Raw genomic sequence first — 14,102 nt, forward strand, 5'->3', positions numbered from 1 at the left:
AGGAACCTATCAAGTACCCCTCCCTCGCCGGAGAAGCAGGTCACACCGGCGAGGAGACCTGCCGCTTACCGAAAGGTACGACGCCAACAAAGCCTTGGCTGGGTGTTGAGGATGCCCCAAAGGAGAGACCACTGCCCGACGTGCCCACCCCGGAGGCAGGGGTGTTCTGACCAAAGGTGGGTGTAGAGGTGCCTAGAACAGAGAGACCGCAGGAAACTAGCATCTAGGCTGGTGCACAGAGGCATCCGCACTGGGTACTGAAGCCCGGGCGCTGTCCCCACAGGGCACCTCGGCCCTGGACCCCCTTGCGGGCTCACCCCAGGGCTGGGAACTGCTGCCCTCCCCACCCGCTACAGCCCAGCGAAAGCCCTGCAGTGCTGCCTTCTGGCCTAAGGAGCGGAGTCTTCCTGCATTCCCGCGACCGGCAGAGCACAGGAGGGACGCTCAGCAGACCCCCACTTTCCAGCCTGACCAGGTTACTTCCCTCTGACACCACTGAGTTCTGCCGCCTCTCCCGGTTTCCCCTCCCTCCAGAAACCTAAGCCTCCCACCAAACACCGCCCCCCACCCGTGGGGCTCCTCGCCTTGCCACCAGAGGCCCACTGTCCAGTCCCACCGCTGCCTCCCGACAGCCCTCAGAGGAGGGCGGGCCTCCTCACTCCTGACCTTGCTATCTCCCTGTCTGCCTCCACCCCTGCCCCGTCCCAGTCACCCCTGCCAACCATCAGGGGCCCTCCAAGTTCCCAGAGGGCCCCCAGGTCACGGAGCCCTCCCGTCCCAGCGTGCCCCTGTGTTCTCGCTGCGGGAACCTACTAAAGCAGACACAGGCGGGGTCTCCCCTGCCCTCCGTGTGCTCACGTGTGAGCGCTGCTGAGGAATGACCTAGCAGTGTGGGCTGGCCTCACCTCAAATTCATAAACCCAGTTCTCCGGTGCTCAGAGCTTCCTGGCAATTCTACCAGAATCTCATTATGTGCTTTTTCCCACTCTCCCAACCACTTCGAGAGGCCCTCCCTGTACACACAGCTCCCCAGTCCAGTCCCTGTGACCCTCTCTCACATCTGAGAATAGAAACCATCAGGACGAGAACTTGTAAGTCACCTTCTGCAGGGCAGATACAATCCCTTCATTCTTCTCCTTAAATTCTACAAGGACCTCCTTTCGTACTTAAAAATCCAAATTTAACTCTGGTCCTGAATGACCTTCAGCTCCACCTGCCTCCCCACAGCATTTTGGATCATTTCCATTTTCAGATCCTTGAGCCACACTTTGCTTTCCTGTGTTCCTGAATGAGCGGAGCTTGTTCCTGCCTCTGGACCTTTGCACTGTCTCCCCTGTGCCCAAAAAGCGCTCTCCCACACACACCCACCCACACTCCCAACCCTTGTGCACAACCCAGATATAGACTTGGCTTAGATCTCCTCAGAAAAGCCTGCCCTCCTTGACTACCTGAAAAGCGCCCCCACAGCCACTCAGGACGCCCTGCCTTCTACCTGACGCCTCCTGCTCCCTGAACCTGTATTTAGCCACTGACCACCAGCCTCGTCCCGGCCAGACCGGGAAGCTCTCTAAGTTAGGAAACTGATCCCAGCACTTAGGACGGCACCTGCTGCGGCCGACCAAGGCCATTCCCGATCTTACCTCCAAACACAGGTTTGCTCTCAGGGGTGCTGCCCACATTGAAGGCAAAGGGTGTGCTCTGACTGGATCCGCCCAACGTGCTCTGACTCAAGCCTCCTCCGAAAGGGGTCGTGCTGCTGGTGGTCCCGCTCTGTCCTGTGCCAAAGCTGAACGCTCCGGAGGTGCCAGGGGTGGCCACGTGGATCCCAAAGCCCCCGCTGCCGGCCGGGCCGGCAGATCCTCCAAACGTGAAGGGCGATGGCGTCGCGCCGCCAAACACGGAACTACCGGTCCCGCTGCTGGTGGTCTGGGTCGCGGCCCCAAAGCCGGAGGTGGTGGCTGCCCCAAAGGAGAACACAGGCGCTCCGCTGCCGAAGGCGGGCTGGGTGCCGGCGGGGGTGCCGAAGGCGGAGGCGGGCTTCAAGCTGCCGAAACTGGACGGCGCGGCACCGCCGAAGGCAGGCTGGGCCGGGCCGGGCGCCGGGGTCGCGGCCGTGGAGTTCCCGAAAGTGAAGGAGCTGCCGAAGCCGGGGCCGAGGGCGGGCTTGGCGGCCCCCTGCGGCTGCCCGTCGGCGGCCCCGAACGCGGGCTGGGGGTGGGCGCCGGGGTACGAAGGCAGCGTGGGCTTGGCGCTCGAGCCGAAGGGAATGTGGAAGGCCGGGGCTGCGGCGGCAGCGGTGGTGAAGGTCGGCGCCGGCGGGCTGCCGGTGGCGGGGGCGGGCGTGCTAAGGCCGCCGCCAAAGCCGCTGAGGCAGGGGGCGCCGCCGCCGCTGCTGGTGGCAGCGGTCCGCACGGCTCCAGGCAGGGACTGGCCGAACGTGGTGACGGCCGTGGACGCGGGCGTGGTGGGCGGCTTGCCGAACTGGAAGATGGAGCCCGCGGCTGGGGTAAAGCTGGCCCCGGAGGCGGGGGGGGCCCCAAAGAGGAAAGGCGGGGCAGCGGAGGTGGTGGTGCTGGTCACGCTGCTCACGCCGAAGCTGAACACGGGCTTCGAAGTGGAGTCGGCCGATGTGCTGGCTGTGCTTGTGGGAGCCGCGGCTGAGGTGGCACCGGCCTGGCCGGCGAAGAGAGGAACATTCCCGGCAGTGGCCGGGGCAGCGGTCTGACTGAAGGAGAAGGGAGCGGACAAGGGCGCAGACGTAGGGGACCCCATGCTGCCAAAGATAGGCTTGAACATGGGCTGAGGGCTGCTGGCAGGGGCAGGGAGGGCAGAGCCAGAAGGTGCCGTGGTGGCGACCTTGGAGGGGCTGGACAGCAAGGGGTCCTCGTTCTCGCTTTTTGGCGGGACCATAAAGATGGGCTTGAACATGGGGGATGCTGAGGACACGCTGGGGGCTGTCGACACGGGGGGGTCAGCAGGCGCGGCACTCAGCATTCCCAGCAGAAGACTCGGCTTGGGGGTGGGGGACGGGGCAGCCGGGGCTGGGGACATGGAGGACTTCTCAGCCTGAGGAGCCAGAGAGGACACGGTGGTGTTGGTGGCTGGTATCTGGGACGCAGCAGGTGTCAGCCCCAAGAAATTGGCTGCAGATTTGGCCTCTGAGGAGGTGCCTGGAAGGGGCCCTGACTGTGGAGAGCCAAGAGGGGCCAGAAGGCTGGGTGTCTTCGGAGGCGAAGGGGCCGCAGTGGCTGCCGCTGCCGTGGACTCTGGAAAGAAGAGAGAACGGAGAACGTGCGTCCTGAATACCGTGACGGGCCAGCACTCGGGGCTTCTGTGCCCGGGGCCGGGGTCCGGGCGAGGGCTGCCAAGTCAGTCCGCAGATGTGACTCCCTCTATACCACAAACCCTTCAAGTACCCACACCCTAAAATTAAGGTGCTGTTCACTATTTCTACCCTTCACAGAGCGTAAGCTACTGGGAAAATACAATTTGGCTTAAATGGAGAAGCGATGCGTGAACTCTACGGAAAATCCAAACACCCAGACTCAAGTCCAGTGAAATCCCTTACTCACCCGAGAACGGTTTACCGCATTTGCCCACGGTGGGCGGGATGCGGAGCATGTAGCTGTGGACGGAGAGCCCCTGCCGCGGGGCTCGGGGAGAGGCTGAGGCCTGGTACAGACCGCTGCGTGCCCAAGTGTGCCCAGAGGAGCGTGGGCACATACAGTGCCGTGACCGACCCCTGGACACCTCGAGGGAAAAGGACTGTGTCCTCTCGTGCCTGTGGTCTGAAAGGCCCCTAACTGTGTGAGCCCATTTCCATTTCAAAGAGGCTCGTGCCTCGCAAGCTGTTACCCGCGTATTATGGAAGATGACGGCAAGGCTCAGAGCAGCTCAGGAAGTGAAGAATTTCAAATCACGAGCCATGTGAGCCCCGTGACAGCCAAAACAAGGCCACTGACCCCAGCTTGAAGCACGGCAGCCCCCTTCCCGCGAGCTTGCTGATCACAGACTTCAGAAGCTCTTGGGTGCGCACCAGCTCGGGACGGGTGAGCCACACAGGCTCAAGCTCCCCCAGGTTTCCGAGGGGCTGGCAGGTGTGTGTCTTCTGCTTCAAGTGAAACCTAGCTGTGTCCTGTGCGGCAGAGGGGGCTCGCCCACTCACCCGGGGAAGACGGCAGGCTGGCGGAACTCTGCATCTTCTTCAAGCTCTCCAGCAGCGGGTTGGTGCTTGGGGCTGGGGTGGAGGCTGGGGCGGAGGCTGGGGCAGCGGCGGTCCCAGCAGCGGGCAGGGTAAACGTCAGAGAAGGCTGAGTGGTAGGGGGCTTCTCAGTGACACAGTTCGAGGCAGCATCTAAAGGAAGGAAGAAAGACCACGTTTGGCAATTTTCTCCCAAGGGTACACCACGGAGCACGGGGCGTTCGGGGTCTCAGCATCTGCTTATCTGGAAATCCCTCTCCAGTGCTGGTCCTCACGGTTCTCCTGAGGACCCAAAAGGATTTCTCAGATGAGAAGAATCCAAATAAAACCCCTCCGGAGCGCGGAGCTGGTTGCTCTTCCTTACCGGTCCCTTCCGCCAAGGCCTTGTTAAACCACCGCAGCGAAGCTCTCTTTTCCAGATCGAGGTCTTCGGCGGTGATGGAGTAGCCAAGCTGGGGAGGAGGGGGCTGCCAGAGAGAAAGACGAGAGGCCTGTCAGCCAGAGAAGCTGGAGGAAGCCTGCACCCGGCTCCCTAGAGCTTGCAATCGCGGCGCTGGGGAGGGCAGGTGTGGACGGACAGAGCAGAGCCCTACCAGCGCCAGCCGGGCCCCTCGCCGCGGGGGCAGCAGCTGAACCTTCCGCCTGCGCTGCCCTGAGCTGCCAGGCGTGGGTGGGGAGCTCCACGAGTTCTGTGCTTTCCACGTGGTCGAATCTGCAGCTGAAGAAACAAACGACTTGTTTTCTTCCTCTTCTCCTCCAGAAATGGCAGGTTTGTCCACCCACCTGGTTTTTCACACTGAAACTTCACTGGGTACCTCTGAAAGGTCCCACCTTCCATGGTTGGGGTCTTGGGTACTGTTCCGACATTATTTCAGACGGGAGGGCCCCAAACACAGGCAGACAAGTGCTTACTACCGGATGGGCACTACCTACGCCGCTGGCAGACTGCTGCGCCTCTGTTGACCGCCAGCCCACAGTCACGCCGGGCTGCGGTGGAGACCTGCCCGTGCCGCAGACTACAAGACGGGCTCTTTTTGCTCTGTGCCTACCAGGCCCTACATGCAGCGATGCTCATCATGTGTTTTCGGACAGACGGCGGTCTACACACCCTTCAGAAACTCTCCCACCGCAAGCCACTCTCACACGCTTCTCAACCTACCTCTTTCTCCCTGGGCCTCCTTGTCTGCTGCCAACGGAGTTGAAGAACTGGAGCGATGAGAAAGCTCGTCTTCTCTGCAGGCAGAAGAGGCACCAGTGCGCTTAGAAACACCTCCTGACTTGGGCACTTGGGTGGCTCAGTTAGTTAAGCGTCTGTCTTTGGCTCAGATCATGATCCCAGGGTCTTGACATGGAGCCCTGCATCGGTCCCTCTGCTCAGCAGGCAGCCTACTTTTCCCTCTCCCCAAGCCCTGCTTGTGATCTCTCTCTCGCTCTCTCAAATTAAATAAAAGTAAAATCTTAAAAAAAAAACCCAAAAAACTCCTCCCCGCAGACTACTGGGTAACTTCTCACACCCTCCTAACTACCAACCAGCCAAAGTCCAGGCCGTCATAATTTAAGATCGCAGTATGCCAAGACAAAAAATTGAAGAAATCAAAAGAAAATTCCTACAAGCCAAAGGGAACCAGTTCATGGATGCCACGGAGAAACCTCTTACAGCAGGCACAATGCAGCAACCTTTAAAACCTTACTTAAACCTGCCAAGCCCTGAGAGATGTCACATATCTGACCCCAAGAGCAGCGTTCTAGTTGACTTTTGGTGCCCAGAGGGTCAACTGCAATCTAGAACGTGGCCTCCCCTGCCCCTGACGTAACTCACTCCGCTCCCTGTGCTCGCTGTGGCCTCCCTGCACAGCCGGGCTGCTCGGGCTGTGGGATGAGGAAGAGCCTGAGCCTCTAGGGTCAGCATGGAAAACTGTAGAGATGAGAGCCGCTCAGGCAGGTACTTCTCACTGTCCTTCTAGATGGCAATGTGATTCTCCAACTCACAGCCGCAGGAAGCCTAAGAGCCAAGCATGTGTCCCTCCTTTCTGCGAGTCAGGACTCCTTACCTTATTTTCTTTGCTGGCCTCTCTGGTGTCTGGGAGCGGGACGAGGCAGGGCTAGATAACGGAGATGAGCTGGGCCCAGTTCTCTTCCAAAGCTGAAAGGTACACAGTGACATGACTGAGCCTAAGGACAATGTAACTCTGCCTATCAAGTCTCCTTTTCAGCGACTTACACATTTCTCTATGGGGTGGCCTGACTGGCTAAGGTGGCAGACAGTGTGACTCTTAACCTTGGGGTTGTGGGGTCAAGCCCCATTTTGGGTACAGAGATTACTCAAAAATAAAATCCTAGGAAAAAACCCCCAAAAAACAACCTTTGTGGAGGAAAGTTAACTGCCAGTAATAACTACGGGGGGAAATAATGTGAACGAGTACGGGAAAGCTCGGCAGTCAGCACGTAAGCGGGGAGGTACTTTCTGCACACACTAGAAAGTGGAACGTTACATTCGGTCATGGTTTAGCGCCATGACGCATGCAAGTTTATAGTATCTCAGAAATGATAAAACTAAGAAACTTTTCCAAACCTCTGCCCAAAACCCTATCACAGCGAAGATAGGCCCATAATCTAGTCCTGCTTCGGTTAAATTTTCAGTTTTACTCCAACTTTTTTAAAAAAATGTGCTACCAAGACATTTATGACTTTTGCAGCATCTGTGATGTTTACTGTTACATGACAACGGTTCAGACATGCCGTCTATGCTACCAGGCAGTCCCCTGATAACAAAGACGGTCTATTCCCACCCTCCTCCCTCCTGCAAAGCGGCCTCGTGGCAAAGTAACCAACAGGAAGCACCCGCGCGCAGCTGTCTAGCCTCATCCCAGCAGCACGGGGCTATCACTGTTGCATTTTTCTCAGTGAGGCGCTTCTGGTGATTTCTTCACTCCGTAACAGTTACATCATGTAAGGGGCAGCTGGGTGGCTCAGTTGGCTGAGTGTCCAGCTCTCAGTTTTGGCTCTCATGATTTCAGGGCTGTGAGATGGAACCCCGTGCTCTGTGGGGCGTCTGTCTGAAAGTCTCTCCCCCGAACCCTGCTCCCTTGCACGTGCACTCTAAAATAAATAAATCTAAACAAAAACAAAAACCTCTCTCTGTAAAAGTACTGGCAGGTAGCAAGGATACTCTACTGTATACCCTTTGAACCATCTCAATTTTCAACCACACTAACATTCCCATAAAACAGAAAAACCTATGTGGGCAGGAAATAAAACATCCCCGAACCAAACAGAAACCATAAAATTAAAAGGCAAATGATTTCAGCAAGTCACCATCTTTACCTGTAAACACGGGAATCCTGCAAGCCCACGGAAGTATAAGGAACATTACCAAGTGAAAAGTAAGCAAGAGATAGAACAAGTCATAAAAAAAAAAAAAAAAAAAAAGAGTCAATCGATGTATCTAGCAGTCAACTTAGTTCCGCACTGTGATTCACTTTTTAATTAGCCGAGTTCCCACTTCAGAGAGGTTCCGTGCTTTATACTTGACAACGGAAGACAAGCAAGCGCGCTCCGTCACCAGGAAACGGCAACGTGGAGAAGGGACAGGAGAGTTCACAAGCTGACCGTGATCAACCAAAAGGGAACAGAGGTGTCTACACAGGAGCCCAGGGGAGAGACGCAGCGCTGGTTAGAGAATTGGTAGAGGAGGAAGGGGACGTCAAGGACCCTTTCATGACTCCCCAAACAGCACCCGAAGAAAGACAAGCTGCATGGGCTTGCGATGGGACAGACCCATCACCCCACAGCAGGAAAAGAACGAGGAAGGGAAGACTCCAGGAAGGGATCAGGTGCTCCCAGAAGAGGACAAATGTCCTGGTCTGGCTGATAACAGAGAACATGTGAAGGAGCAACTGGGGACACAGAGTGCCGAGCTGGGGTCTGACGCGCTGGAGGCAAAAGGAACTATTCCGACTTTGGAAAATGACGAGTCTCATTAGACACACGAAGAGATCAGTGCCATGCACACAGAGGTCAGAAGCCAGCTCACTCCCACTGTAACTGGTTCCCGTCTAACATGTGCACTGATTTTACAATTTCGAAGCCAGAGCTCCTTGCTCGGGCAGCCATAGATCCGGCTATTTCCTAGCGTTCCGCCGGGAGAACACGCAAGTCAAAGATCCCTGCTACCACCTGCGCCGAATGTAAAGGCTGTCGCCTTTGCTGATTACTGGAGATAATCGCTACACGCCAACACGTTTTTTCCAAAGAGAAGCTTTAACATGAATAACTTTCATATTACTTCATCTCCTCTCCTAAAACCTACTTCCGGGAACTTATCATATATGCAAATACCACACGTGAACAGGGAACTGGAAACTCCTGAGAACACCGAACAGCAGTCCGTATCGGGGCTGCATTTCCTACGGGAGGTCACAGGCTCCACTGTCAGTGAGGGTGCTTATCACAAACCCTGACCCTCTTTCAGGCAACAGCCGTGTCCTTCTAGAGCAACATTCCCGCTGGGGACAAGCAGCAAACACTGGGGAAGAAGCAGCCTACACGTGTGAAAGCGGGGCAGTGCCAGGGAAGAGCTACCAGGCCAGGGGGACATCGTGGAGACCAGAGAAGAGGAGCCAAGGGCTGAGCCCCCATGTTTAGGTCCCCTTTTCCTCTCCCGGTAACCGCCAATTCCAAAAGGAGAAGCTGCAGTTGAGAGGCTGAGAGAAGCTTCTGGCAGTCTCATGTGGTTGCAAAGACAAAAATGAACTCAGGGCTTTCCAAAGTACAGGGGCCTTAACATGACCTAAAGCTTCTGGTTGGGATCCTCAAGGCTCCGAACAGGGACAGAGGGGAAATCAGAAATGAACCAGCCCTCACCAGAACTGACAGCCAACTCAGAATCAGGTCAAGTCCTCCCACACAGAAGTCACTGGCTCCTATCCTAGCTATTGCCAGAGGCAAGATAAAAAAGCAAAACCTCTCTGGAGAAAGATACCATCATTCAGAGCTTCAAGTCATCATTGCATTTTTTTTTTCAATGTCTGACAGAGGAATACAGCAGCGACAAAAATCAAATATATAAGTAACATTTAACCAATAACCCAGAAGAAGAAAGCACACATCAGAAGACACAGAAGATTCAAATATCGGAACTACTGAATAAAACTTTAGAACTGTTATTATAATGATTTAAAATAACAATATGGAGAATCCTGGCAGGCAAACGGGACACTATAAGGATAACAATAATGACTTAAGAATGCAATGGGGAGGCTGAAATAGCACAGAGCTAAAGGAAACTGGCAGACGACGGAAGAACTGGGGGGCAGCGACAAAATGATGGGACACAGAGACAGACACAGGACAAAAGGAAAAGGATTAACGTGTACTGGAACATTGAGAGACGGGAGAAAACAGGGCAACATCTGAAGAGAAAATGACCTCAAAACGGTCAAAAGACCTTAAGCCACATGACAAACCCCAAGGAACAGGAGGCATGTTAACCGCTAGGGTGAGCGCTTCACGGAAATTTTCTTCTCAAGCGAAGCTGGCACACACACCAAAAGCGAGCGCACGCCGGGCCGGAGAGCAAATCTTTCAAAGACTGCTAGAAGCACGTCCAGTGAACTAGTGGAATTTAACTAAAAACCAGTAACAGAAAGAGAACGAAACAATTAACTGTTTTGAAATCAAGCGATGTACTGCTAAGTATAGAAATCAAAAAACAACTGGAAATGGAAATCAGAAAATATTTGATCTGAATGAAGCTGAAAAATACTTCTATTTCAAGACAGGGATGTAGCTAAGGCTTATAAAAAACGTATAACCTTTAAGATATATATGTGTGTGTGTGTGTTAGAAAAGGGAAAAGGCTGAAAAAAACCCAGTGATCTAAAAATCTGGATAAAAGAATCAGAAAGAGGGATGCCTGGGTGGCTCAGTCAGTTAAGCATCTGCCTTCAGCTCAGCTCATGATCCTACCCTCCCAGGATCAAGTGCTGTATCAGGCTCCTTGCTCAGCAGGGAGTCAGCTTCTTCCTCTACCTGCTGCTCTCCCTCCTTACGCTCTCTGACTAATAAATAAATAAAATCTTAAAAAAAAAAAAAAAAAAAAGGACTGCTTGGGTAGCTCAGTTGGTTAAGCACCTGACTCTTGATTTCAAGTTCAGGTCTCAATCTCCGTGTCATGAGTTCAAGCCCCACAGCTCCATGCTGGTCATGGAGCCTACTTAAAAAAAAATAAAAATAAAAATAAAAAAAAGAAGGAAATAGTATGTAGAAGGGCAGAAATTAAATATATAGAAAAACATGTAATAGAGTGACTCCTAAAATTGGTTATCTGATGACACAACCTTGAGAAAGGAATTTCCTTAATCCAATAAAGAATATCTACCCAGGATGTGAGGGCGATCTGGCTGCGACATCTGTCACCCCATTGATCGCCAGGGTTGATTCGGCTGATCTGGCTGGCTAGGTGGGTGTCCCCTTCCTCCCTCACCGCTCCATGTGCGTCCCTCCCGAAGCTGCGCGCTCGGTTGAAGAGGACGACCTTCCCCGATAGAGGAGAGGACCGTTCTTCGGTCAAGGGTATACGAGTAGCTGCGCTCCCCTGCTAGAACCTCCAAACAAGCTCTCAAGAATATCTACCCAAAATCTACATCAGGGCACCTGATGGTACAGTCAGTTAAGTGGCTGACTCTTGGTTTTGGCGCAGGTTGTGATCTCAGGGTCGTGGGATCGAGCCCCATGTTGGGCTCCGTGCTCAGGATGGAGTCTACTTGAGACTCTCTCTCCCTCCCTCCACCCCTGGCCCATGTACTCTCTCTAAATCTTAAAAAAACAACAACAAAAAATCCAACCGTAAGAATCCTATATCAAACAGTATATATAACAGAAAATGTGGCGAGCACTCCCTCTGAGATCAAGGAAAACAAAGATGTTTGTGATCACTTCTATTCAACATCATACTTCAGATCTTAACCAAATACAATAAGGCATAAAACAATATGAGAACAGCGAGAGAAAAGAGCTGTCATTGTAGACAACATGACGTACATACAAATAGCCTAAAGAATATATGGGTGCCTGGGTGGCTCAGTTGGTTGAGCCACTCCCTTCAGCTCAGGTCATGATCCCGGAGTCCTGGGATTGAGTCCTGCATCGGGCTCCCTGCTCCATGGGGAGTCTGCTTCTCCCTCTGACCCTCACCCCTCTCATGTGTGCACTCTCTCTCAAATAAATAAAATTAAAAAAAAAAAAAAAAAAAAAAGAATATACAGATGAGGGGCGCCTGGGTGGCTCAGTGGGTTAAGCCTCTGCCTTCAGCTTGGGTCATGATCTCAGGGTCCTGGGATCAAGCCCCGCATCAGGCTCTCTGGCTCAGCAGGGAGTCTGCTTCCCCCCTCCCCTTCTCTCTGCCTGCCTCTCTCCCTACTTGGGATCTGTCAAATAAATAAATAAAATCTTTAAAAAAAAAAAAAAGAATATACAGATGAATATTATGGAATTTAGCAAATTTTCTGAATATGATAATCAGTAGTATTTGAATACATCAGCAACAGACTTTAATAAACCACTTATAATAGCATCAAAAATATATCTAGGAATATGTTTAATATGTAAAACCACTACACAGAGCAGTTAAAGATGATGTAAATAAGTGAAAGATATACAATGTTCATGGATTGGAAGATTTAATGACATTTGTAAAAATGTCATTTCTCTCCAAAATAACTGGTAGATTAAAGGCAATCTTAATATCTCAGCAAGTGGCCATTCTTTCTTTTAGCAGAAATCAGTGAGTTGATTCTAAACTTACAGAGAAACACAAAGGGTCAAGAGCCAAGATAATTCTGAAGAGGAATGAGACAAATAAAGTTGGATGATTTATCCTACTATACATCAAAACTAAAAGACTGTGTGGAAAAGCCAGAAAAAAAAAGATATAGGGCAGAAAAGCAGACCAATGGAACACAACAAAATCTAGAAATGGATCCATATATATATACTTAAATTATAACTAAGGCAGTACCACACAGCAACAGGAAAGGGATGGTCCAATACTTCAATAAACGTTGCTAAGTCAAATGGACATTTCAATGGAAAAACGCTAATTTTGATGGCCACTTCCCACCATATACAAAAATCAACTTCAAAAAATCAACAACAAAGAATAAAGCTTCTAAAAGGTAGCACATCATCATCATGACTTTAGGTAGACAAAGAGTTCCTAAACAGTGCACACAAAACATTAGCCGTAGGCGCAAAGTAAAGAAATTGAAGTGGTGAGACAGAGTAGGAGAGTGATTTGTTGCAACACATACTAGTTACAGAGAGCTTATATCTAGAATATATAAAGAATTTCTATAAATTAGTGACAAAAAGACAATAGAAAAGGGCCAAGAAACCTGAAGAGGCACTTCATGAAAAAGGAAATATAAACGGCTAATGAACAGCTCCTACCTCTAGCTCATTCGCAATCAGCAATTATAATCACACGTAACCACCACAGGGAAAACTGCATGCCCACTGGCATGGGTAATCAGAGCTACTGGCAACGTCAAGGGTTAGTGAGGCTGTGTAACCACACGAACAAAATCTCACACTGCACTGGGAAGACAATCACCTGTAACGTAACTTTATTTTATTTTATTTTTATTTATTTACGAGACTCCAGGATTGTGACCTGAGCTAAAGGCAGACGCTTAACCAACTGCACCACCCGGGGTGCTCCTAAAATCTAACTTTAAAAAATGTCTCAACAACATCTACCACCAACTGAGCATCACACATACTTCACATATACGCACCAAAGGACTTAATATAAGAACATCCACAGCAACATTACGCATTATAGCTCAAAACTGGAAACCCAACATCCAACAGCAGGAGGAAAAACTTAATTATGGTATATTCCTACAAGGAAAATGAAAGCCTTATTGCTACACGTAACAACCTGAATGCATCTCACAAGGAAAACAGTGAGTGAGAGAAGCCAAACACAAAAGAAAGTGTATCCTGGTCTCCATTGATATAAAGTTTAAAAATATATATTTTTTTAATTTATTTGACAGAGAGAGATCACAAGTAGATGGAGAGGCAGGCAGAGAGAGAGAGAGAGAGAGAGAGGGAAGCAGGCTCCCCGCTGAGCAAAGAGCCTCATGCGGGACTCGATCCCAGGACCCCGAGATCATGACCTGAGCCGAAGGCAGCGGCTTAACCCACTGAGCCACCCAGGCGCCCCTAAAAATATTCTTAAATATTTTAAAAATAGTGCTACTATACACACCCAGTGTGGGCTTGGAACTCACCCTATTATACACTATTATACACTCACCACATTATACACCGACCAAAGCAGCCATGCACCCTTTTTCTTGGGAACAATTAAAGTATTTTATTTTACATACTTAAAAACAAACTATTTAAAGAAAAAGAAAACCCCGAAACATTAAAATATACTGGACAGATAAATCTTATTTTATACCAAGTTGGTGGAATACCCAACTGAGAAAACTGAATTCACGTTACCCTAAAACACGTTATTTTGACTGTATAAAAAATAATTCCTTTTTTTAAAAAAAGATTTATTTATTTGACAGAGAGAGAGAGAGAGAGAGAGAGGAGAAACACAAGCAGGAGGAGTGGGAGAGGGAGAAACAGGCTTCCCGCCAAACAGGGAGCCCAATGTGGGCCTTAATCCCAGGACCCTGGGACCATGACCTGAGCTGAAGGCAGAGGCTTAACCCTCTGAGCCACCCAGGCGCCCCTGCTTCCCTCTTTCTCTCTCCTTGCCTCTCTGCTTGCTTGTGATCTGTCAAATGAATAAATAAAACCTAAAAAAAAAAATTAAAACAAAATAAAAATTAAAACAGAAGAATCTGACTCAAACTGCTGAGCCCAGGGATCATTACCA

The 14,102-nt window shown here is 51.1% G+C and overlaps 1 protein-coding gene across 3 annotated transcripts in view; it reads right to left on the bottom strand.

The window, feature by feature from the left end:
- POM121C (POM121 transmembrane nucleoporin C) overlaps positions 1 to 14,102 on the bottom strand; it is a 42,154-nt gene that overhangs the window by 2,467 nt on the left and 25,585 nt on the right. For 2 of the 3 annotated variants that reach the window (XM_047713845.1, XM_047713843.1), the window contains exons 6-12: positions 6,253 to 6,344; positions 5,361 to 5,434; positions 4,795 to 4,919; positions 4,566 to 4,668; positions 4,166 to 4,354; positions 1,641 to 3,266; positions 70 to 192 (exon numbers count right to left, since the gene is read on the bottom strand). In XM_047713845.1, the coding sequence (XP_047569801.1) occupies positions 70 to 192; positions 1,641 to 3,266; positions 4,166 to 4,354; positions 4,566 to 4,668; positions 4,795 to 4,919; positions 5,361 to 5,434; positions 6,253 to 6,344 (2,332 nt within the window). The remainder of the gene's footprint in view (positions 1 to 69; positions 193 to 1,640; positions 3,267 to 4,165; positions 4,355 to 4,565; positions 4,669 to 4,794; positions 4,920 to 5,360; positions 5,435 to 6,252; positions 6,345 to 14,102) is intronic. The other variant, XM_047713844.1, reaches the window with a different exon arrangement.

This window comes from Lutra lutra, chromosome 18 (genome assembly GCF_902655055.1).
Source record: "Lutra lutra chromosome 18, mLutLut1.2, whole genome shotgun sequence".
Classification (NCBI taxonomy): Eukaryota; Metazoa; Chordata; class Mammalia; order Carnivora; family Mustelidae; genus Lutra; species Lutra lutra.